This window comes from Gouania willdenowi, chromosome 8 (genome assembly GCF_900634775.1).
Source record: "Gouania willdenowi chromosome 8, fGouWil2.1, whole genome shotgun sequence".
In the NCBI taxonomy this organism is placed as follows: domain Eukaryota; kingdom Metazoa; phylum Chordata; class Actinopteri; order Blenniiformes; family Gobiesocidae; genus Gouania; species Gouania willdenowi.
In genome coordinates this window covers 17,221,498-17,247,179 of record NC_041051.1, presented here as the reverse complement: position 1 = coordinate 17,247,179, position 25,682 = coordinate 17,221,498, and the positions used below count along the sequence as shown (strand labels likewise).

The 25,682-nt window shown below is 38.6% G+C and overlaps 4 protein-coding genes across 8 annotated transcripts; 1 reads left to right on the top strand and 3 right to left on the bottom strand.

Annotated features, from left to right (window-relative positions):
* Positions 1 to 609: 609 nt before the first annotated feature.
* mrpl12 (mitochondrial ribosomal protein L12) lies at positions 610 to 6,643 on the bottom strand. Its single transcript, XM_028455579.1, has 5 exons — positions 6,447 to 6,643; positions 2,825 to 3,023; positions 2,667 to 2,741; positions 2,439 to 2,576; positions 610 to 1,190 (listed from the first exon to the last, which is right to left on the bottom strand). Exons 1-5 carry the CDS (start codon positions 6,503 to 6,505, stop codon positions 1,074 to 1,076), a joined length of 588 nt encoding a protein of 195 aa, XP_028311380.1. The 5' UTR covers positions 6,506 to 6,643; the 3' UTR covers positions 610 to 1,073.
* Positions 6,644 to 7,771: 1,128 nt separating this feature from the next.
* LOC114468901 (methyltransferase-like 26 B) lies at positions 7,772 to 9,239 on the top strand. The gene is made up of 7 exons (XM_028456045.1): positions 7,772 to 7,793; positions 7,887 to 8,089; positions 8,210 to 8,372; positions 8,468 to 8,527; positions 8,650 to 8,717; positions 9,038 to 9,116; positions 9,192 to 9,239. Exons 2-7 carry the CDS (start codon positions 7,890 to 7,892, stop codon positions 9,237 to 9,239), a joined length of 618 nt encoding a protein of 205 aa, XP_028311846.1. The 5' UTR covers positions 7,772 to 7,793; positions 7,887 to 7,889.
* A 182-nt stretch (positions 9,240 to 9,421) lies between these two features.
* Positions 9,422 to 20,847, bottom strand: hgs (hepatocyte growth factor-regulated tyrosine kinase substrate). Of its 5 annotated transcripts, none has more exons than XM_028455583.1 (20): positions 20,694 to 20,847; positions 17,693 to 17,777; positions 17,493 to 17,568; positions 17,306 to 17,398; positions 16,179 to 16,302; positions 15,841 to 15,893; positions 15,592 to 15,660; positions 15,374 to 15,498; positions 14,746 to 14,857; positions 14,534 to 14,668; positions 14,343 to 14,438; positions 14,207 to 14,245; positions 13,947 to 14,111; positions 13,642 to 13,855; positions 13,166 to 13,338; positions 12,937 to 13,077; positions 12,024 to 12,207; positions 11,795 to 11,931; positions 11,535 to 11,717; positions 9,422 to 10,671 (listed from the first exon to the last, which is right to left on the bottom strand). In XM_028455583.1, the coding sequence occupies exons 1-20, from the start codon at positions 20,728 to 20,730 to the stop codon at positions 10,564 to 10,566; spliced, it is 2,349 nt and encodes a 782-aa protein (XP_028311384.1). In that variant the 5' UTR covers positions 20,731 to 20,847; the 3' UTR covers positions 9,422 to 10,563. The 5 variants fall into 5 exon arrangements, with proteins under 5 accessions (XP_028311384.1, XP_028311385.1, XP_028311387.1 ...); XM_028455584.1 differs by having other exon boundaries at positions 10,536 to 10,671; positions 13,642 to 13,852; XM_028455586.1 differs by having other exon boundaries at positions 10,536 to 10,671; positions 14,534 to 14,632.
* A 2,500-nt stretch (positions 20,848 to 23,347) lies between these two features.
* Positions 23,348 to 25,584, bottom strand: cldnk (claudin k). The gene is made up of 2 exons (XM_028454432.1): positions 25,191 to 25,584; positions 23,348 to 24,421 (listed from the first exon to the last, which is right to left on the bottom strand). Exon 2 carries the CDS (start codon positions 24,245 to 24,247, stop codon positions 23,600 to 23,602), a length of 648 nt encoding a protein of 215 aa, XP_028310233.1. The 5' UTR covers positions 24,248 to 24,421; positions 25,191 to 25,584; the 3' UTR covers positions 23,348 to 23,599.
* Between the last annotated feature and the right edge of the window lie 98 nt (positions 25,585 to 25,682).

Below are 25,682 nucleotides of genomic sequence, written 5' to 3'. Positions count from 1 at the left end.
AAGGCTCACACTTGTCTATATTTAATGGTATATCAGAACGCCAACACCAAGCATGAAGTCAATGGAATTGTCTCTAGACCACCGAGACAGAATTGTTTTGAGGAACAAACCTGGGAATGTATGTAGAAAAACGTAAATACTTATGTAAATATGATTTCTTAGTTTATGGTTTTTCACAATTTTGCAAAAACAAAAACTTTTAAAAACGTTTTCACATTGTCATTATAGGGTATTTAGTGTAGAATTATGTGAGAGATTAATTTTTAATTTGGAATAAGGCTGTAATATAACACAATGTGGAGAAAGTTAATACTATCAATTAGGATTCAGTATGTCGCATAATCCAAACGCAATGGGGACCTCTGGTGGCCAACAGCTGTGGTGCAGAACATAGAAAAGCACAACATTCCTGCTTCACCTTTACGCCATCTTTCCAATAAGCTCATTTTGAAATTTTGTATTCTTACTTGAACCCCATCATCAAAATGTAGCCATGCAGAAGGCAACTATTTATTCAGAGAGGAGATTGCAGAGATGCTGCATCAAGAGCAATCACATGCTCCCAATAATTTACATAATTATCACAGAATTAAACACACACATCCAAAGGAAGGAAATGTTTCAGCTTTAATCACAATATTACACTTTAATGAGCAAAATCAGGAATCAGCCATCCTCTGAACATGATAGAGTATCTGGCATTTTCCCAGCTATGGGCGCTATATCCGCTTGGTATTCTCTGTAAAAAGTCATACACACAGGTCAAATAAACAACGAAAGGTGTAGCCAAGCTGGTGTTTGTGCCGCCTGTTTCCTACACAAGTATGAGACGCGTGAGAAGACAACAGTCATCAGTGCAGGCTCTGGGCCTGCAGAGTTCAGTCTGCACGCTCCAACCGTGCCGTGAGGAGACAAGATGTATGTCACAAGGCTTTTCCTCCTTCTGAGGCTTCTCCTCACTGTCTTGTTTTTAAAAAAAAAAAAAAAAAAACAATCAAACAAACAAAAAAAAAACATGAGGTACACCGGCAGCAAAGTGGTGAGGAACAGAAAAGGATGCAGGTTCTAATTTTCTACTCCAACACCACTGTGCCACCTGCTGCCTCCAGGGCTGCTTTAAGCTTCTCTGCCTCTTCTTTGGATGCACTGGCCCTAATCTCCTGAGGTAGAGACTCCACCAGCTTCTTTGCCTGAAAAAAAAACACAGATGGAGCCCATGAGCATTTCAAAACTGCTCAAATATTGTGTAGGATACTTTCCTGCAACAGCAGTTATAAGACCAGATGACAAGAATTTAAATATGTTGTACAAAAATGTTTTTTTAAAAAAAGCTTTTGAACATAATGTGTAAAGATCATGTGTATTCAGCTATAAAAGTGTGTACTTTCAAAACAAAATCTGTCCCGACATTTTGAAAAATAACATTACTAATTAATGTAAAAGCACAAAAGTATATCTATTTCCAAATACCAAGAATAGTCACTGAGTAAGCATCCACTCACTCCCTCTGTTCATTGTATTTGAGCAGTGTGATGTTTCACCCTTTAAAGGTGCAGTCTGTAACTCTGATAAGTGACGTTTTGTCATATTTGCTAAAGCTGTCACTATGTAAGGACAGTCTAACATAAAACTAGTAGTTTGTGTGAAAAAAAACAGGCTCATTGAGTACCCCCTGCAGCCTTTGGCAAATTGCCAGAATGCACATCGACTCACAGCCTCCGCCCCTTTCAGCAGTGGCCAAAACACAGCAATGCTCATAGCAAAGTAGCACCTGGAGCGCAGTCTTTTTACAGTGTATGGTCTGGAGAAGTAGAAGATGGAATTGGCAACTTTTCTGCTTGAAAGGTAATTACTGCTGCTTGATTTACGTTATGTTTGATTTGTAATTGTTGCACTAGAACTCTGTAGTGCATGTATTTGTTCGCATGCGTGCTGCCATCACTGCAGCCTCCGTGTGGGCTGCTGTGAGTGACAGTCTTATTATGCTGCTGATAGATTGGTGTGTGCACATTGAGAGAAGCGCTGCAGTAATATGCTTTTAACAGTGCATGTTTTATTACTGTGATGTTGCTGTTGGGCTACGGTAGCTTGTTAGCTCCTCTGAGGGAAGGACTTGTGAGGTAGGGCAAGAGAGCAGCAGGGAGGGAGGGATCTGAAAGTTACGGACTGCACCTTTAATTTCTTTATGTATGTCATTACACTAGCACAGAAAAACAGACCAGACGCACTACCCAATAGTAACATCATATTATACTTTCAGCACAACCAAAAAAGCTTCATGAGAATCCTTCCTTTTAATGTTCCACCATAACTCCCATTCCCCTGTTTCCCCCCTTCACTGGGGTGCAACAATGCCTTCTCTCGCTCTCTTTTTTAGTCACTTCGTCCATGCTAGTAGAAATGTCTGTCATGACACAACACGTGATGATGAGACTCACCTGAACGAGATTCAGGCCTTGGATGCAGTTCTTCACTTCTTTTATAAGCTTGACTTTATCAGTTGCTTTTAATTCTGTTAGTTTTACTACAAAGTGAGTCTTCTCTTTCTTAGCTGGGACATCTTCCTCCTCAGCAGCCTGGTTACACAAACACACAAAGCATGTTGATTTGTACACATGGACTCTCATTTACAGCATGTTACAGTTTGTGGTCTTAGTAGTTTGTACCGTAGCTGCAGGTAGAGCTGACCCTGCCATGGCTCCCATCGGCATCATCCCAACATCTTGGATGTTCAGTGTTTTCTGTAATCAACACAAATTAAATCACACATGGAATAAAATGTTTGAGCCAATGCTGATTAGCACTCAGACTTCTTGTCACAAACCTTCAGAAGCTCATTGAGGTCTGACACCTCTAACAAGGTGAGGGTGGCGATGTCGTTGACAAGCTGTTGGATTTTGGGGGAATACTGTTTGGGTGCTCCATCCAGCTGTGGGGGGGCAATGGCATCTGACTGTGAGGCTGAGCTGGTTTTCAGAAGTCTGAAGGAGCACGAGGACGGCGTGTGTCGCTGAAGCTCTAACCTGTAAGAGGACGATAAAAAAAGATAGTTGGACGTTTGTACTACATTTCAAATAACAGCCCACAGATGGGCAACAAATACCCACAATAATAAGTCACAATGTGAATAAGTCAAATACAACTGCAACTCAGGTTCATTCATTAAATCTTTTTTTTTTAAATAACATTTTAATCTTTTGTAGAGCACTTTGCACTAAAGGAAGAGAAACTATTCAAACAGATTGAGGCAGTCTTCCCTTGTTCCTCTATCACTAAAAACAACAACAATGTGCCACATTTCCTACTTTAAATGTCAAAGGAAAACAGTTGTATTAGCAGACATTATTCGCTTTTTATGCACACATGCATCATGAATCAGAAAATCCCCCCTACATTGCTGAAAACTGAATGTAGGGGGCGCCATCACTCTGCGGGGGAGGAAAATTTGAAAGTCGGGGCCCCTACGCTCAACAGTGCTGCAAGAACCCTGCACTGCAGCAGCCAGACTAGACCACTACTCTTATTTTGTGTTACTCAATTTAACGTTAGGCTATTAAATGTTTAACATCTAAATGCTTTAAATCGCATTGTCCACTCTGCCAATAGGACCATCGGACTATTACAAAGACTTATGTCATGGGCAGTAGCCATCATTAAGGACTCGCTGCATCCTGCCAGGGACTTGGGAGGTGCCATCGCGCCATCAAAAGTGGTAAATGTTACCAAAAAGCTTTTTTCCACAAGCTGTGATGTTTTTGAACGGCGCACTCTGATTAGGATTTTTTTTTTTTTTTTTAAGCTTTTAATTGCATTTTAACAAAAGTCATTTTAAACCTCTATTGCAACCTTTTTAACTTATTTTACTATACGTCTTGTTTGTTTTTAAGACCGTCTTCTATGTTTTATGAATGAATGTTTGACAGTGGACTTTGAGCTACTTGCACCTTCTTTTCCAATGTGATTTTATACTGCAAATGGCAAATAAAAGGAAACTGAATATGTATATATATTTTATGTACACTGCAATGTATGAAGTGCTGAAAAGTTTGATGTCATGTTAGTATTTACTCTTGTAAATACTTAGTTATCTTTAGTGTTCAGAGTCAGACTCAGTGTTTTATTTTTTTTATTTATTTTTTAGCAGAGAACAAACACTCGAAACAACAGCTCTTCTGCAGAAGTGTTTGTTTAATTTGAGGATAGAATAATTTCACACAGATACAGGGAGACTGGACCTATACAGTTTATTTGGATTTACAGTGTAATGTAAAGAATTAAATGTTGTTGATATTTGAAGCACTTTCTAAATAACAAAAAAATAGAGATTGTACTTCTCTTACTGCTTGTATTCACTAATGAAAAAGTAACCACAGGCAGTAATGTAAGAAACAGATTAAACAAATTGTTCTGCATTGTAATAATATTGAATCACTGAGATAATAATCATAATCTAATTGTGAAACCAGTGCAGTTGCACAGCCAATCATAGTATTGTCACTGAATGTGACACTGTCAAATATTTCTGTATTTCTAATTTTAACAAAACTGTCTTACACTCAGTGACAGGATTGCTCACGTTCTATCCACACAACATGATTACAAAATAAAGTGAATGCCTGTCATTTATGTTCATGGACTGCTGCTCTGAGTTATTTTATATTTTACTTACTGGAAAAACTCAAGTAGCCAGCATGGATCAGTTTACTTCAAAAGTTATCTACTCCAACTACTGGATCTTTATCCAATGTTACACATTTCTATAGCTGCTCTTCAAATATCCAGTACATGAAATCCAGTGACGTGCCGTCAGGGTAGGCAGTGCCTACCCAAGGGTGAATTGATGTTTTGATTATTTGTTTTAATTATAATATAATTATAAATTATTTTTTTTTCCATTTCCAATAGCCTACAGTACCTATAAGTTTGAAAGTGTCTGCATTTTGTGCGTTTCATAGCCCAAATTACTATACAGCGCTATTTCCTGAAACAGCTGCACAGTCTCACTGCGCTGTAAGGCAGGAGGAGGCCACACCCCCTCCCAAAAGCACACGGCTCCTCTTCCTCTGTTCCCATTGCGTGTTTTTACGTGTTTGCGCATGCGCAGTCAGTTCCCCAAGATGACAACCATTTACGTCCAAAGGCAGCTCTCTACGTTGCCTTTAGACGTAACCGCTGCTGCTACGTTCTCTCTCGCTCTAGCGAGTGGGCGGGATAACATTACAGTCAGAATCACAGCGCGAGAGAAACTTTTTTTTTTTGAGGAAAAACAACAGCTTTTAAAAGATGGGAGACTAACACCTGAGCTACCAGACCTTCAGCAAAGGTAAGGTCAGAAAATGTTTCATACTTTTCACAGTGAATGGAACAAAAGGAAGGATTGCCTTTGAGGATGCGCCTCACTGAGGCTGTTCTGTGTTGTTGTTGTTGACATTTTCTCCGTGTTTCCAACACAAACAACAAATGCGCTGTCGTGTCATGAGATATATCTTGTTGGGAGAGTATGGAGGCTATATTAAATAATTGTTTGTTTCTTTAATGGTGTTTATGATGTTGATTTCATGTGTTCTTGTTGGGTTTTTTCTTTCTCATTATGATAAGCGCATTGACATGACTGTTGTAAATTACTTTATACAAATAAAGTTGATTTGAATTGAATTAACACTTGCCAGCAGAAACATATGAAATTGTCATAGGTGGTCTCGATTTGCAACGTGCCTACCCAACCCTAGTGGTCACGGCACGTCACTGATGAAATCATAAGACAGGCCAGTGCTATAACTGAGTTTGTGCATGGCTTTGAATTAAGATAGACAACAATGGAGCTATATGGTAAAGTCACTCAGAAATCAGCAGAAATCTATCGTTTCTTTATTTAAACTATGTGTCCATTTTTTATTTTTTTTATTTAACTTGATATAAATACATGAATATAATTTACAATAAAGTGTATAAAAATTAAACCTTTGAGGCATTTTGATTACAATTGTGACTCAGTGATGAATCCAATAGTCTTCAATAGCTTTAATTGCATTTTATATGGGTAGAGAAAGGAACTGTAACAAAGTGATAACATTAATCAGGTTGAATTGCTCAGTTCTTCACACACTAAATCTTCCTCGATGAAACACCGTGTTTTAAATGGTTGACGGTTTACAGACAGCATTAAAACACATTGCCATTTGCAGACACTGGTGTTCACGGTCATTCATTGTTATGAGTGCAGCTGCAGGAGGTCGTAATGAATGTCACTTAAAGCTAAAAAAGCAGCGGCATTAGCACCAGTTACAGCTAACCTAACCAGCTAATAAAACAAGTAAAACATGTGATAAGAGACAAATCTTCTCCACCGTGGAGGAAAGAGCAGACACAGCCTTCTGACCGCCCTTGAAGAACAACCGGCAGAGCGGAGCACCGCTGTTACGTGACCGAGCAGAGACGTTACGTACCGGTGTGAGTTCACTGCGACCCGCATCACCGACCGGAGGCAGCGTCTGGTACAGTACATGGTGAAGGTACTTGATGGCGTTAGTTTAAGTGTTTAACAAGAGAAAACACACCACGTTTGTCCAAACCTAACTGTTACAGCCTCAGAAGCACATGGCGTCCTGACCTACCCACAGTGCACTGCGCACTAGTGTACAGAAGCCCAGGAGGGACAGGAAATGGTCTGCGCGAAAGCTAAACAGAGACAGATATTAGTATTCTTTTTATTTGTATAATTTTGCATAAAAGTTGCTATATATATATATATATATATATATATATATATATATATATTATTTTTTTATTTTTTTCTGTGTACATTGTCACATTGTCACACTTGCTTTGGCAATGTAAACTTGTGTGCCATGCCAATAAAGCTGTTTTGAATTCAATTGAGAGAGAGAGAGGAAGATCGGATAAAATAGGAATCATAAATAAATAAATAAATACTTAAACAAATAAATACATGTATATTATCTCCATTCATACCTGCATATTGGGTTAGTTACTAGTTTTGGTAACACTTTACTTGAAGTTTAATACGCTGACACCAGGCTGTCATTATTATGACAATACACCTGTCATTAACATAAATAAGGCGTCATGAAGGCTGTTATGTCTCATTCTTTTCCCTAACCCTATAACCTCACTAGATCCCTCCATCTAACCCAAAGAAATGCCAACATAGCTCCAAAGGCGTCATAATTTGGGGAACAACACTTAATAATAACAATAATGGCTTGGATTTATATAGCGCTTTTTTTTGTTGTTGAGGCGACTCAAACCATTATTCATGCACACCATTCACTCACATCAATCATACTGGTAAGCTACAATGTAGCCACAGCTGCCCTGGGGCATACTGACAGAAACGTGGTTGCCACATCATATCTACGGTCCCTCTGACCCCCACCAATATTCATGCACAATTCATACTCATTCATATGAGGCAATGTGGGTAAAGTGCCTTGCCCAAGGACACAACAACAATGACTTGGTTAGAGTGGGTTTTAACCCCAAACCCTTCAGTTACTGGACGACCCACTCTACTAATGAGCCACAGTCGCCAGCATAATGTCACCCTTGTGTAAAGTGTAAAGTAGTACCCTGGTTTTCTAGCAGGGGTCTAAATTTATGTTATAGATTATGTCTTGTGTATTTGGTGTTGCTGATTACTCTTTGCAGGAGCACATGGGCAATCCTCTTAACCAGGTAATCTGTGGACCCATCTGCTGTGAGTTTTGCACCATCGCCCTTTAGCAGCATCGTGCCATTTGCCCTCAAGACACTGTGACTCTACACCAGGGAAGGTAGGAGGAACGCTGCGGGAATAGAAATACAAGAAAGTGCTCGGGATCATGGAAGTGTTTCATTTTTTAATTTTCCTTCTTGTTTTCTTGCAGATCATGCTGTTGTCTCCTCAGGCAGAGAGGAACTGGGAGAGCATCTGTTTGATGCTGGAGGACGTGTTGGAGGAGAAGTCTCACAAACAGCTATTCGCTTTAGAGCTGGGATCTGGGACAGGACAACACGTTGCTCGGTTTGCACACAGGTTGCCCTTTGTCACCTGGCAGCCATCGGACATCAAAGAGGAGTGCAGGGAAAGGTAGGCCTCAGCTTCAGGTATATATTCAGGCTTAACGTCATGGAGCTTTGTCTTTACATTTGGAGTCATTACCAAGGAAGTCCATCAGCTTTAAATCAGTTCTGCCTATTTTCCTTGCAGCATCAAGGCATATATTACTGCAACTCATGCTAAGACTGTGCTGCAACCTGTTCACTTGGATGCCAGTGAACCATGGGACAAATGGGCGGGGCTTCCCTGCAGCTCATGTGATGTGATCTTTGCTATTAACCTTTTGCAGTACAGTTCCTTCAAGACAGCACAGGTTGGTTGGGTCAAGTGACGTTTATTTGGAAACAAATGGAATACACTTAGTGTTTTACAAAGATTTCTAACATGGTTCATTCTGTCATTTTTCAGGGTGTTTTTATGGGTGCAGGTGAGATCCTCAAACAGAATGGCTTTCTGATCACATATGGGGTATGAAATGAAAATGCAGTGTTTGTGACAGTTTTCTAACATAAAGCACTAAATTGATTCAATCGAGCTAAACAAAAAAAAAAATGTTCAAAGGGTAAACTGTTGTTTAATGTATTTTTCAGGTTTATGCAGTTAACGGCATCATCACGCCCAGCTGTAACGAACATCTGGATGAGGAGATTAGAAAAATGTGAATACATTTTAATGTACAGTAAATATACTGAGGATCAACATTTAATATAGTCCTTTTTGAACCATTAAGACACAATACTGCATGTTTTTAATGCTTAAAATCCAAAATATAATTGTAGACAAAGTAAGCTGTCATATTTTGGAGTTTTTGTACATTCCTCCTCAATTTTTAAATCACTAAACAAAACCAAAAAAGGATTGAATATCAAATATTGTGAGTTACTATCCAATCTACAATTTTAATCACTATGCTGGTAGGTGGATAAAAAAGCATAACAGTTTGTTTTTTTCTAACTTATTTTTTTAATTCTTCGACAGAAATCCAGAGTGGGGTCTTCCAGATGTGGATGTACTCAGACAGCTGGCCTATGGCAACGGGATGCGTATGGAGAGGATGGTAGGAACTCTCCCTGGTCCTTAAATAAAAGTACATCCACCAACATTTCTCAACTTCTCTACTTTTAATTTTCAGATTGAGATGGAAGACTTCTACAAATGCCTCGTCTTCAGAAAGCTTTGATGATACCAAACCCATTTTGAATGTGTCATATTAGTTTAGATTGTAAATAATGTTGGGCTTTCAAACACGACAAGAATATTATGTTTTTCACTTAAGGCAACTCACTCAGAACTTCTTTCCTATCTAATAATTTCCTAAACATCTGAAGTGTTTAAATAAAAAAGACAAACTCAAGCAAGGAGGCAATAAGAACCAGATATTTATTAAATATAATTTTAAAATTACTTTAAAGTCAGACAGATCAGTATGAGAACAAAAAGCAGTTCACAGATTGCAACTACATACAGAACCCACTGATCGGTGTGTGTGAGAGAGAGATACATACTGTACATGCAGCGCCATGTCTGTTCCACAAGCATTTGCACTTTTACAGATGTTAAAATATACTTCAAAATGTTGTCAACCTGTACTTCACCTATCGCTAAACCTTTGTATGTAGTTGTTAGGACCCTGTAAATAGGGGTTTCCTTTACCTAGGCAGAGTTCAGACTTGTGATGGTACACTGTTTGGCAACAAATGTAACTTCAATAGCAGAGAACAGGTCTCCAGTAGTTGATTAACTGCTTTGACTTTGTTTAATTTAGTAACTACTTGTAAGTCATAATGATATTATCTAAAAAGAATATTCAGAGAGGATCCAACACCCACCCAGACAATTTTTTGTGACACCTCTCCCACGTCGGCTGACCTCTCCAGTGTTTTATCATCTCAGAATTTATACGAAGACACTTAAAGCATCGTACGAAAATTAAACAAAAGAAATAAATGCCAAAAGATAAAGACTGCAGGTTTTGTATGAGAAGGGATAATGAGGAAAATTAGGTGGAATGTAAAGCTGTGACCCTGACAACAAGATGAGTTACTGATATTATTTCCAGGCCTTGGAAGGATTATATTAATAATCATCTTTCAGTCTGGCGAAATAAAAATGAAATTTACCATGCACGTTTTGTTTAGAAAAATATGAGCCGAGTTGGTTGCATCTCCAAAATCATTGTATGTTCTCATTTGCTTTAAATTCATCATCACTAACTTATTTCTGCGCTTTGTTATTTTGATAATATAGAAATACTACATACATATCAGGATGGAAGAAGGAAGAGGATGAAAGGTTATTGTGCCCTCAAATGCAGTATTTTACTCCCAGTTTGAAGAGGAAAAAGCAAGGAGAGCAACAATTCGGCAACATTGTCACAAATAAATCACATTGCCACAACATCACAGCAAAATGTGGGGAGAGACATGTGTTTTAATGAGGTGTCTTCACTGTCCAGAGAAGGGAGGTGTGGGGGTGTAGTGTGTCAGTGCTTCACTGAGAGCGGTTTAGTCGAAGGAGATGAGCTGAGCCTCAGCACTGCTCGCTGCAACCTGAGGATGCTGCTGCTGAGCCTGCTGCTGCACTGGCTGCTGGGGGCCACCAGGGGGAGCAACCTGAAATCATCGACATTCAATTCAACTTTATTTATACAGCACAAAAAAAACAATAGTCATCTCAAAGCATTATCAAAATATAAAATTCTTAAGAAAAATGAAAATATCCCACAAATCCACATGAACATGCATCAGCTATAGTGGAGAGAAACAAGGAAGAAATCTCCAGCAAAACCAGGCTCAGAGGTGGCAGCCATCTGCATCAAAAATATTTTTTAGAAAATAAAAAAAAGAATTAAAAAAAAAAAAAAAAAAAAAAGTACTAGTGACTCCTGACAGTAATGGCCTCAGTAGCACAAGTAGAGCAGCCTATGATAATTGATCTAAAACACAAAGTGTGAAGGAATCCTGTTATTAGCTTGTGGCTAGCAAAAAGCCAGCCTGTAGACCAATGTTTTTCAACCTTGGCATTGGGACCCATTGTGCGTTTGCCTGGAATTTAAATGGGGTCACCTGAAATGTCTAGTAATTGATTAAGAAAAATATTACTGATTAGAGATACATTATTTCAATACATCATAAACTTTTTCAATCTAAAACACACAATCTTAAACAACTGTATTCTATACTTTAGGTTTGTAAAATATAAATGCTATTATTATTTATAATAATAATAACAATAATAACAACAATAAAATGCAGTTAAAAAAAAATCTGAGCTGGCACAATTTAACTCTAATCCTGGCTATTCTGTATTTTTTAATACAGTATAACAAACATGATCAAAAAGTAATTCTGTCTTTAGTCGCCAGGAAATTCTTGATATCAAAATGAGGTCACGATCCGAAAAAGGTTGAGAACCACTGCTGCAGACCATGAGATGACATTTGATGGACATGAAAAGGGCAAAATAACCGACTGACCTGCTGGTACATGGGTTGCTGGCCCTGCATGTACGGCTGTTGGGGGGGCATGTTTGGATCCTGTCCTGGCAATGCTGAAATCATATTCTGCATGTTGTACGGCTGGTACCCCATGTAACCCATTCCATTTGTGGGGGCTGCCTGGGACATGGGAGGCAAACTCTGCACCTGGGAAGCCACGTTCTGCACAAGACAGGTGAGATTAGATTCTTTTACTCATTTGTGAAAATGTTGATGAATAAATAAGTGTAGAGTCAGACCTGGTAGGCCTGTGTGGGTGTGGGCTGATAGTTGGAGTAGGGGGGACTCGTAGTAGGCGGACCCTGACCAGGAGGCGGCTGCGGCTGCCCGTTGGTGCCTGCGGCTGGGTACATGTATGCATTAACCATGTTGGGATCTGGTAGAGGAAAAAAAACAAAAACACAAGCACATTTAGAGCCAAACTCTAAGGGACCATATGCTCAGTGGTATTTTCTCAGCAGAACCCACCTGTACCAGAACCAGGCATGGCCTGATATTGTCCCGGGGCGGTCTGCCCAGCCTGGTTCATATACATGTTGTGCATTGGTGAACCCTCTACTGAATTAGCAGGGCTGAAGGTACCTGGGTAGCTAGGTGGACCTCCAGGTTGGTAAACTACACCTCCTGCAGCATTCGGGGGCAAAGACTGCATCTGCACACAAATAAAACACATTTATCCCATTATTCAAACATGGTTTCCCATATTTAGTTCATCAGCTCATGTACAGGTTAGTTTGTGGAGCCGGATTTACATTTTGTACTTATGTGGTAGACTGAAAAAAGAAATAATCATCATCCATTTTAATGTAAAATCACAGTACAATTCAGTCAATGTGTAATCTGTGTTTTAGCTCAAAGCATATTGTAATGAGGTTTTTAAACCACTGAGCTGTGACACAGATCATATGGTATTACATGCAGAACAGATCAAATCAAGTTACTACAACTAAAGAGGTGTTGATGCAAATATGATTTCAAACCATAATGAATTAAGCAGTGTAAAAAGTTATGCTAGAAAAGGAAGAATTTTTTTTTTTTTTTTTAAATGTGCAGCCTCCATCAGAGGACAGCCCTGAACAGTAGATGATGGTATGAATAATATTTTCTCAATAATTCCAAGTATAAATAAAAATTCTCTTTGGTCAAGGATTTATAAAGCAAGATCTCACCCTTAATGAGTTCAAAAGTATTAGTTTGTTAAACATCACTTACAGATAAAATACAGGACACACTGCACCTTATAATTTAGTCATGTTCAAAAGCTGAAACTCAAACGTCCCTTTTATTTTGGAGGAGGAAGTCGTTCACATTGAGTGAGCTCAATAATTAATCATTCTTACAAAAATGGTTTGTTAGCATCTGTGAAGCATGCAGCATGTACCTGTGCGTAGGGCAGAGAGAAAGCTGGCATCTGTGCTCTCATCTGAATCGTGTGCTTCTGCTGCTCCAAACGCATTTGCCTCTCCTTCTCTTGCTCTTGAAGGCGCTGAATAGCCAGCTGTCTTTGCACCTCCAGGTACTCCTGCAGATCCACAAAACAATGGTAAGCACGCATGCAAGCAGCCTCATACAAGTATCTGACTTGTGAACGGAGAGACTTGACCGGTCACCTGCTTCTTCTGTCTCATGATCTCCAGTTTTTGTGCCAGCTGGATCTGCCTCAATCGCTCGGCCTCCTCTGCTGCACGACGCAGCTTCTCTCTGTGTTCATCTCGCAGAGCGTTCAGGGCGGCCCTGGCATCTCGCACCTGTGCCAGCTTGTCCTGCAGCCCTTCATAGTACACTGACGAGGAAACGCATAAATAAATACATACTACAATGAACATACTGTATGTCTAAAGCACATGTTTCAAACTCAAGGCACGGGGACCAAATCCGGCCCTTTGGAGCATCCAATTCTGCACGCAGGAGACAGTAAAACAGACAAAGAAAACATGAATCATCATGTGAAGGAAACGCAAAAATATTAGCAGGGGCTCATCACAGTTTTCCCGGTGATTATAGCACATGACGACAGTCATTTTTAATGTTAAACTGTTGGAAAAAAAAAAAAAAATCTAAATTCTGACACTAAAGTAAAACTCACATCTTTTCTCATCCAGCTGGTTAAGGATGTCCAGCAGCTGGGGATGCATGTTGTTGATTGACTGGAATAGTGAGAGCACAGCGCTATCGTTGGTGATGCTGCGGCCACGCATGTGGTTGCTCTTCATGCGGTTGAGGAAGGTCGTGACAGCGTTCTGCAGAGCTTTAAGGAACTGCTCATGGTTCTCCTCTGACTCTCCGTTCTGGTACTGCTGCTGGAGACCACAGATAACCACAGTCAAATGGGATTGTTCCATTTCAGAGCAAATTCACAAGGAATAGTCATTTAGCAATTCTGATAAGTACCTCCACTATGTTGACAGGCTGCACGGGCACATGGCTCTCTATGGGCTGACTGATTGGTGGAAGGGTCTCAGCGAGTGCCACGGGGGCCGGAGCTGAGGGGGTGGGACTCTTGCGAGCTTCTTCCTGTTTTTTCTCCCAGTATGTTCTATTCAGGTAACGGGCAAACTGAAGGACGAGGATATTTGTATCAACATTTAGATGACGATCGATTACACAACGGACTTTCTTCAACTTCCTTATAAAACAGAAATTATATTCACCTCAGGATCCACATCTTCAGCTGATGGAGCAGAGGAGTTCTATAAATTAAAAAAAAATCAGTGTAATATAGCATATTATTGAATAATGGGTTTTTACTGTGCAATATTAACAATGATTGGTGTGGCGATGTCTTACCACAGGAGGGGTGTAGAGGGTGCTGACTGGAGGTGCAGAAGAAGTCACTGGTGTGGGATCTGCCTTAGGATACAGCGAATACGAGTTCTTTTGTCTCTGTCAGTGAACATAAAGTCAGGGGTCAGTTCATTCCTATAAGCAAGTTGTTAAACATTTGGAAAAAAAAAAACAACAAAAAAACTGAAACCCACCATTCGCTCCTTTTCCTCGGCCTCGCTTTGAGAAAGGGCGATAGCCAACTGTAGCTCCTCCTCCTCCTGCAGGGCTGTCTCGTCTTTCTTGGGGGGCATCTGAAGAGGAGAGCCAGAGTCAGACCTGGCAACAGACTGGAAGCACTAAACTCAATCATTTATTGACTCTGTAGTGATTGTGATTTACCAGACATGACATCATCATTACATACCTGTGACTGTTGGGAGAGAGGACTGGTGAGGTACTCTGGAGGGAGTTCAGCAGAAGTGGGAGCGGGGGCCTTTCCCTCAGCTTTCCTAAGAGGAGGAGAGAGGGATGGGTGGCTGGTGAAGAGAAGGGACCAGGGAAAACAGAGAACCTTGTGTATTAGTATAAAACATCACTCTTAATGTCCAAACACTGGCAAATGACAACATAAATACGAAGCTTTACAAGGAACTTTCAGTAATTCCATTTAAGGTTAAAATAAATAAATTAAAATGAAAAGCAATTTGCTTGCCAGCCAATAATAGTTGATTAGAAATCCTACTAATCCACTGGCTTTCCATCATTAATAATGAAGGTCATTGCTAATTTGATTTAAAAAGAATATAATATATATCAAAAGTATTAAGTGTGTTTTGTGGTAATTTGCTACAAAAGACAACTTATTCAGATCAATGTGAAATACGAAATAATTAAACTATATATACATCTGAAAGTTATGCAGACATTGCTTTAAAATAAATATGTCATAAAATATGCAGTGAAGCTCTGGGTAATATATTACTAAATGGCTGTACTATTTAGGACCATCATCATATTTCACACTCTGGAGTCTTTGTTAAACGCCAACTCACTTGTTCAGCAGCTCAAAGCAAGGCTCACACACACGTACTTCTTTCTCAATACCAAACTTGGGAATAGTGGAGTACTTGGAGGAGCATTTGCCACAGAAGATCTGTCCGCAGGCTCGACAGTGGTGCTAGAAAATAAAATCCAGGTCAAACACTTCCCACGGTGCTGTAAAGCATACAATCTCTGAATGGCCTAGTTAGACGACAGGAGGCCAGCCTACCTTTCTTGTCATGACTCCAAACTGGACTCTGCACCGGTGGCACTCCTCAGCATCAACCCAGTCAGGAGCCTGAGCGAGGAAGACAGTGCACGTTACATTAGATACAATCAGAAGCACAAGAAAATGCTCTTTATTCAGTTTGTTCATTATCTATCAGTGTAAACTCCACTATCTAATTATTTTTTTTTGCAGATTTACAAAAAAAGCCCATAAAACCACAACTAAAGAAAAAAAAAAAATAACTCTTACTCTTTCAGCTGCAAACATTGCATCACTCTCCTTAAACTCTGGGAAAACGTGACCTGTAGGAAAATTAAGTCCAAGCTAAATACAAATATACTGTACTATCTCAATTCAACCAAAAATAAACAATGAGGCACAACAATGGAAATGTTTATCATTTATTTAGTGTGAAATGTCAAATTCTTAATTGATTTCTTTAATTGAAAATGCTTGACCCATCTAGAAATAGAAATCTAAGAGTTTAACAACAGACAAAGTTGAGAAACAGTTTTCTAAGTCATTACATCCTAACTAAACTTTTTTTAAAAGAAAAAAAAAAAAAAAAAAAAAAAAACCACACTCACCTTCCACTTTCATGATTTGATAAGTGTCCTGAACCACCTTGTATTTGGGTTCATTGCGGAAGGCATGAGCCCAGGCCTGGATCAGGTACATGATCTTGTTTCTCACATTGGGTTCAGTCTGTTTCTAGTGGAAAAGGACCAAACACCCATTTAAAAGCTTTTACCAATACAAAAAAATAATCCTTTGTTTTAAATCCTTTATTGATATAGAACCAGTAGATAGACATCAAACACAAACTGATTTGAGGAACACAGTGTTTGGGCAAAGAGTCAGGTGGGAAAACTGTTGCTTGGGTTTGAAACACTGCAGTCACAAGGCAATGACATCACCGGGAAGCTGAAACCTGAAAGCTGTGTCACGTGACGCATGACGAGCCAAGGTGGTGCTTCCCCATACTGCAAAGCATACAGCTGTGTGTAGTGTTTGTGTCAAAAGGACAGAAAAATGTTGAAATGACTCAGTAAGGAAATGAGTGATGACATTTAAAGCTGCAATATGTAATTTTTGGGGGGTTTTATTTGGTCAAAAATCCATAATCTTATTATACTTTATTGTATATTGTAATCCAAAGTGTTCTGAGTGGACAGTGAATATCTGTTCCTTCTCCTGGCTCTGTAAATGAGCTTTAGAAATACAGGAGGGTGACGCTGGACTTCAGCTAATCAGAGATCTTTCTACCAACAGGGCGATCCCATGAGCTGTTTTAAGCATTACTATTGGCTGCTCGAGCTGCTCATCAAAAGTCAATCTGAGAGTAAGAACAGTCCCATGGATTTATATTCCAGCTGAAGTCTCTAACGTGGCTTTTGGCACAGCAGTTACACGGCAAAGCAAGAACAAAAAGGAAAACTGAGGTGAAGAAGCAACAGAGTAAAGGACATTATTATTTTTTTGTTTTGTTTTAGCTTCTTTTGTAAACCAACTATTTGACCATTTGTTTCTTTTAACTCCTTTGGGCCCAATAGAAGGTTAACTAATGCTAATACTCATCTGGGAAAACATTTGTTTTAAGCCTATTTAAGCCAGCCTGTCACTCTTTGCCCACAAAAGTCTCGTAACATTCTACTCTAAAACCCATCCCTGTCCAGTACAACATTGTGTGTTCTTTCAATAATTGTACTGTCACCTTGAAGAGATCCTTCAGTTCCTCCATAGTCTGTTTACAAGCCACTTCATCGTGAACTGTTTGGCCACAGTTCTTCACCACAGATTCCAGGACCTAAATAGTGACATTTTCATACAAAACACATCATATTCACAGAATGTAACGTAGCAGGATTACTTAATGTTCACTATCGACTGTACAATCATACCTCGAGTGCATAAAGGGCCACATGTGGATTTTTGTCATTCAACTTCCTTTTGATAGCCCCAATCGCATATTTAGCTCTGAGAGGACAAACAACAGATTATGTTTACATTGGTTAAATAAATTAAACTGTTTATTGTAATTCAAGGTCACTGGATAGTAGATGGGGATGTAAATTTGAAGCACGCCAGCAGAATCACTCACTGTGTGTCTCCTTGTCGAATGAGATCACATATCTGCAGAATGGACTCCCAGTCAGTCTCCAGGAGCAGCTGACTGGTGGCTTTATCTGAAAAAAGTACGGATGATTGTTACATGGCTGTCACACAATAACCATTATCTGCTTTTACACACCAACACATGACCACGGTTCATTGGAGTTACAGTGTAGAGGAAACAAACCATGTCAAAAGATGCATGTTTGAATAAAAAACTAAATTGATCAAATAATCTGATGCTGTGAAGTTATGTAAACAATCTTCAACAGAATCTCCATATACTTCATTGACTATTCCATTAAAATTTATACATTTTCTCTTCTTGAAGGATTTAAGAGTGCATATAGTGCTGATAATATATTCCCCTTAACACAGAAGTTCCAAACTTTTAACGGGTTGTGACCCCATTTTGATATCACAAATTTCTGGTGACCCCAATGACTTTTTTCTTTCTTCTAAAATTAGTTTTTGATCATGTTTATTAGTGTGTTAAAAAATACAGAGATTAGTGCACAAAGTGACAATACATTTTCACACTGCATTTTATTTAAACTAGATAATTATTAGAGGAATTTTAAGTATAGAATACCGTTGATTGATAATTATTGTATGTGGGTAATGTGTTCTTTGAAAAATAAGAAGAAAAAAAAATTGAAATATCATTCTAATCAGTAATTTAAAAAAACATTTTTTTTTTTTTTAACCAAATCCTAGACATTTTAGGTGACACCAAGGTTGAAAGACACTGCCTGGTCCTTAACATATTAAAATTTGAAAGATCAAAAACCAAGACAAAATATTTGTTGCAGTTATCAATTGGTAGAGTTACTAAATAGGAAACAACATTTAAACACGTATGTTCAAATAATAACATTCAAGGTAAAACTCCATTTATATACAAAGAGCAAACACAGGTGCCTGTAATGTTGCGTAATACCAGGATATTTATATCAAATGAGTTTACAGTGATTAATGGATTTCATTGCAGTGTATGTATGCAGTTTCCATCATCTGATGCTTGCTCATGTTTTCGCCCACATTAAAACATAATTCCTTATTTGGTGATGAGTGCCATTAGAAATCTTGTACTTGGTGCTATATAAATAAAGCTAAAGTGAATTGGTCATGTTAAAAAAGGCCAGATATGACAGTATAGTAAAAACAAACTCTATAAATGTGCTCACAGTTCTATTGGTTCCACATTGCTTGTACTTAGTTAAACTCTATTTTTGTGTTCTGAACTTCCTTAATGCTTCATTAACAAGGTTTGTTTCATTTTTATATGGTCCAGACTCCAGACGACTAGTATGTCACAGTTGCTCTACATAGGTATGCTGTATATTGTTGTTTTTATTCTCTTAAATTAAATCATTGCAACTAGAATTTTGTACTAAGTTACTGCAGCGGCCCATTGGAGTTCAGTGAACTGTGTGTTATCAATGTGTCAGGATGGCCGAGGTATCTAAGGCGCCGCACTCGAGGATTCTTCCTTTCGCTGCTGTGGATTCAAATCCCGCTTTTGTCATATATATTTATATATTTAACATGGCAAATTTCACCTTTAAAAATACATTTACGAAAAAAATAAACATTTAGGGTATTTCCTGGGTTAGGGATAGAGATAAAGCAAAAATAAAAGGGTTAGCGGGGTAGCTAAAAATAAATATGAGCTAAAATAAAACTGATGAAACTTTAAGTCACGTGGTGCACCCATCACGTCATCTAAACTGGCCAATAAGGGGCTCTGCATATGCATAGACTGGCAGTCTATTGATAAGTTCCGTATCAATAACCACGGCTTTAAAAAAAAATGCTGGACATGACTTGATATTTATAAAATATTATACTACTACTAAACCTTAGGTAAGCTACATTATACCTAGTGGTAAAAAAAAAGTGGCCCAACTATACAAACACAACAATCCACCATGAACCCATAACTTTAGGAGAAGATAATCAATTTCTTCTCAAAACATAAATTAGACCATTTTTGTTTAAACCTATGGACCACTATTATTTTTTTTGGTAATGCTTTATTGAAGTATATTATTTCTGGCACCCACAGCCATGCTATGTCAAACTTAGATAATCTTGACCATGTTTAACGTTAAATATAATTGAACTTCTGCTGTGTGCTGAGCTGATAATTGTTTATGTGAGCAGTTGTTAAATAAAGAGGTATCAACCCGGAAGTCGCCATTTTGGAGATAAAGCAGCAGATCTACAAACAGCATACAGAGAAGTAAATTCCAAATTTCGAGACGAAATAGTGAAGTATTGCCGTGTTTTTGGTTGTACCAATTGGTCAAACACTGAGACACATTTGGAATTTTATAGATTGCTAAAAATCCTAACAAATCAGGGAGAACAATCTCACAAGTTATCAGAGGAAAGAATGCGATTGTGTCTAGCAAAGCTAAACCAGGATCTACGAGGCAAAAATCTGGTTGATGACGCGCTGTGAAAACCCTCTATATCCAATTGTGTATTGTATATTGATTATACAAGGTGTGTCTGTATACAATTTTTGACAAATATCAGTGACCCTCCAACATGGCTCTCTTTAATTAGCTTTAAATGAGTAGATATTAATGTCCCCCATAGGTTTGTGATCCTGTTGTAGAGGGAGATGACAGTTATAGCCTGGCTCAGATAACACTGCTTTTTATTACTGTTTTCATCAACAAACACAGACTGTGTTGTAACCAAGGATGTGAATCACTCAGACCGATAAATGTAGTTATGTACTGACGTCGAAAAGCACTAACAGTGTGTTTTTCATAGCCATGTCTCAGTAAAAACACATAGGTGCTAATTATAGTTTAATATGTCCCGACAGGGCCTTCGAACAATAGCAACAATGCTAAACGGTAGCTAGCTGAGAGCCACAGCCCTGCTGCTGTCAAAACAATACGTTCGATAACATCGCACTTTGATTGTACACTGACGAGTAAACTTTCACTTCGAGGACCGTGGGGATTACTTACCGAGAAGCCTTTCGAATGTACCTCCACCCTTTCCCATGTTTATTACGAAGCGTCAAACTAAGTGTCTAATAACGCTACACACTAATAGCCTGTTAGCTCGTCTGTTAGCCACAGAGCACAGCTGTGCTCGGCTCAGGTAGCAGCGATTTTAACTTCCTGCTTCCGCCTACGAAAGTTCGTTACCACAATAAAACGTCACTTTTTGCAGTATAATGAAATTATGATTAAATGATTGTTTAGTAAAATATGAAAAAAAAAATATCATGCAGTTATGATTATATTAGATTAATAATATTTTTTTACAATTAACTTAGCCTATACATTACTTGATTTCTGGAAGTATACCTTTTAAACTAATATGAAACAATATTTTTTAAAGTGATTCTAAAAACAAATTTGAAATTAAAGTAAAACAAACAAACAAAAAATCACATGCAATAATTTGAGGACTTTGAAATCAAAATTGATATAAATATTTGATAGATTTTATTTGAATTTGCCTACGGTAACAGTGCTTTGGTTTAAATATTGGCTTTAATATCTGCAATGCAGTGGGTTATAGTTATTGTCTAAGGATGATGTAGAACATTAGGCAGAAATGGTTTAGTTTTAAAAAGGAGGCCATTATTATCATTATTATAGACCCTAGGTTTCCAAACTTGGGTACGTGTACCTCCCGGGGTACGCAATGACACTAGGGGGTACTTGAGAGAGAGAGAGAGAGAGAGAGAGAGAGAGAGAGAGAGAGAGAGAGAGAGAGAGAGAGAAAAAAAAGAGAGAGAGAGAGAGAGAGAGGGGGGGGATTAATGAATAAAGCGTCAGTCTTGGTCCCACCCCAGGTGATGACCGAAAATGACGTTTTTTAACCTTGTCTTTATATATTGAAGAAAAGTATTTAACTGAAAATAATGTACGGACATGGAAACGAACAATGAAGCAGTTGGTTTAATATTGGACATTATAGACATTCAGCTGAGAATGTTCATTAGTTTCTGAATTTTTGATCAAAGTGGTTCAAATATTAAATGTACAACGTAAACACAGCCCGTTGGTTGGTCCTGCTAAATCTTGCGCATGCGTAGTTGACATGTCGGGTTGGCCTGTGACTGTGGTTCTCAAACCCCTTGTGGTGAATAATGGTTCTGCATCTCTAAACACACCATGTCTGCCTCTGATCTGTTAAAAACGCTTCTTCAATTTTGCATACATTGGGCTGAGTTTTAACCTTAGTTAACAACTGTTACTTTTATAGGATTTACATCAGGACTTTTTTTAAATTAATTTATTTATTTATTTTATAGCATTAATTGTATCCACCATTTTTTATTTTTTTTTATCCACCATCAGTTTTGGGCTTTTCTAGATTTAATGATACATGTATCATTTTTTTAAAGCAGCTCTAGTACCAGGTTTCTACATCAATGTTTTATTTATTTATTTATTATTATTATTATTATTATTATTATTAATAAAATTGTGATTAATTGTGAAAACAACTCTCCGCCTCTTACTCAGTGACTTACCTGTGCCTCCTCAATGTATCCTGCCCTCCTCATAAAACTTAAAATGAATAGTTTGTTCTAATGATGACAATGGCTCCAAAATTCAAATAAACGTACGAACACTTGAGATTACAATTGTACAGTAAAATGATGATGAGTTACAGTATACAATGCATTGCAGCGGCAGCACTGGTATAGGCCTACTTAGGTCATGTATGACTCACTACCTGGCACTTAGGACACTGGTGGCCATTGTTATGTGATGCCGTAATGCTCTATAAAGTGGCATTGTGTTGCTCTGACCTCCCTTATTGCGGACAGAGACGGCAAAAACAATTGGTAGAATATGTCACAATAGTCACAATTAATGTAAACAATGTTCTTAGATAAAATGTTTTTTTTTTTTGTTTTTTTGGCAAAAAATCAATAAAAAAAACCCCCAAAAATATTACATTAGATTCTTGAAAACACTGACTTACATTAGAATGAGGTTAAAGGGCTCTCCATGAATTGTTTTCAGTCTCTGAATTCACTCATGGTTTAAAATGAAGCAGCACAGCATCACATCAGTTTGAATAATGACCCATTATTACATTTCTTTGTTGCCTTTATCATATTACATTATACATACTGTACACCCACACAGATAACAGCAAACAGAAAAGAATACATGCAATACACAACACACCTACACATTCTCTAAGAGGATCTGGTTTGTGCTCTGTATCGTAGAATCACACTATTCATAATGCACAGAGTGAAACTTTCACTTCAGTGAGGGTCGAAAGCAAAAAATGTGTTTTGAGATCAACAAAGAGAGTCAGCTTTTTGTTTGTTTTTATTTACAAAATGTTTGTATTTTTTTTACAAAGAACACCCAAATTAATCTTTTTTTTTTTTTTTGTAAAGTGTTAAATTAGTTTTTCATTCCTGATGCAGAGTGGAAGTAAGAATGAAACCCCTGAAAACACACACACACACACACACACAATATGGCACCACTAGTGAATGTACACAGATCCCCATTGTTCTATTGTTCTTCATTCATTAGAATGCACAGATTCAAAGATTTTTGTTTGTGTTATGATATTACCTCAATGCATACACTCAATATAAAAACAAATAAATAAATGTAAACACACACCATTTGTCTTCTAATATAACACAAATTTTATTGTAAATTGTTGCCAGACAGATTTAAAGGTTATGGGGGGTATCAGATATGAAATAGTAAAAATAAGTTTATTTCTCAAACAGCTTTTTGTCGTATTTTAAAAAAAAGAAAATGAAAAAAAGGCAACTAGGGCAACATTAAATACAAAATAATTACAACATATACATTTGAAGGGATAAAGTGGTTTGAGAAATAATGGAGTTTATTTTTTGAACTAGGCATATCTGGGCCTAAACGTAACCTTTGACCTGTGAGGCAGGTGCTCTGCGAGGACTACTTTCTCCACTGCTGAAGGTGGGAGAGCCTGGGATGCCAGGGGGATTCGATCCAGCATAAAGCAGGGAGCCCCCTATGAGGAGCAGGGCTGAGGCCCCCCAGCCGATGTACAAGGCAGGGCCGAGCTCACGCTTGTGAGGCGCTGCCACATGCGGGTCATAGAAATCCCTGATGATGGAGTGCGCCGTCCAGCAGACGGGCACAAGGTACAGGAACCCCGCAATGGCAAAAAGAGCACCGGAAATTCGAGCAACCCGTGCCTTCAGGCTATTTATTCCAATGCACTTGGTGCATTTGACTCCCACAACACCCAGGGCCAAACCTGCACCGCAGAGCAGGATGGAGAAGACAGTGAGGCCACGTGCAGCCTGCATGTCACTGGGCAGAGCCAGCATGCTGTCGTACACCTTACACTGGATCTGACCCGTGCTCTGCACTATACAATTCATCCACAGGCCTTCCCAGATAATCTGAGCTGTCACTATGTTGTTACCGATGAAGGCAGTGACCCGCCACAGGGGGATGGCACAGACTACAGCACCCCCCACCCAGCCCACGATGGACAGGATCAGACCCAGCAACTGCATGCCAGTGGTTGCCATGGTGACAGACTATTATCCTTGAATCTCTTGATTCTATATCAGTCTCTGTCAAATTATAGTCCCAGAAATTGTGATACACTGTTGAAACAGAGATAGTTGGTCCACCACTGGATCCTCAGCCTGTTGGCAATGATGGAGATTGCGTCACCAATACAAACAGAGATGTCTTGAAATCTGCAAAATAACAAAACATTCAAACCAGTTGAGTTCAATTCCCAATGTTTTTTAACTATTGAAACTGCAAAGATTCTGTGCAAAAACTATACCTCCATATTTAAGCTTTGATGTCAATAAGCATCATGAAGAGACTGCAGAAGAATAGATTTATCATAAATATTTGGAATGGATTGGAGTGGATTCCAGGGAAACCTACAGAGAATAGCTTTCTTTGACACAGCTGTGGGTGTCAAACTACGCCTTGCCGGGTGAGTGGATTATCTCAGAAAAACATGAGGGGAATCTGAACACAAGCAGCTTTCATGAAAGCTTCGAGTGTGGGCCAAGAGGACCTGTGTCTTCTATTAAATAGCACTCTCAATTTTTACAGATCTGGTAAATAAAATCAGCCTGCAACAAATCTGGAAACAGAGAAACCTTCAAGATAAGCAGGTTTAAAGACAAAAAAAATATACATAAATCATTTAAAAATATATTTTTGGAAACCACATTTTTCATCTTTTTGCAAAATCAAAACACAGAGCATGCGATTCTAGTTTGTTTGTTTTTTTTATTTCATTTTGACCAAATAGAATGAGGGCACTAAACTGATTACCTCATTTATCTGGCAACTTAAAAAAAGAAAATAAATACATTTACATATAATCACATTTCTATACTTAATAAATCTAAGCAGATACTACATGTTCACTGTAAATGTGTCAGTCACACAGATATGTACATTTGGTATTTTAATTAAAAATAAACAATTAATTCAGATATTCACCTGAACTGAAAAAAGCAGGACTTCCACTCTCCTTGGAGATGATCTACAAGCCAGTGCTTGTTTACTGCTCTTTTCTGAGTTGATCCTCTGCTGATGTGTACAGGTGTGTGGTCCTGAGGGATGAGTGCGTCTGCTGAAGGCCCAGTGAGTAGACGGCAGGAAATCTGCAGTGCTGAGCACAGGACACGACTGGAGACAGGGCTGCCCTCCGAGATGCCAGCGTGAGTCTGTGATGCAGTGGGCAGGAGCATGCGCTTGTGTACATGACTGTCAATGTGTGAATGTGTTTGAGTGTCTCCCAGTGCCTGGTGTGCGGGCACAATGCCCTGCTGTTAAACTGTGCCCTCCCTCCCCACTCCTCTCCAACCTCTGTCCCAACCCTGCATCCCCACACATCCATCCAATCCTTTTTTCTTTTCTTATTCCACTTTAACTCACTTGTTCTTTTATGAGAGCCTTCTCTTTTCCAGTTCTCTGTTTGTTCTTTTTTTA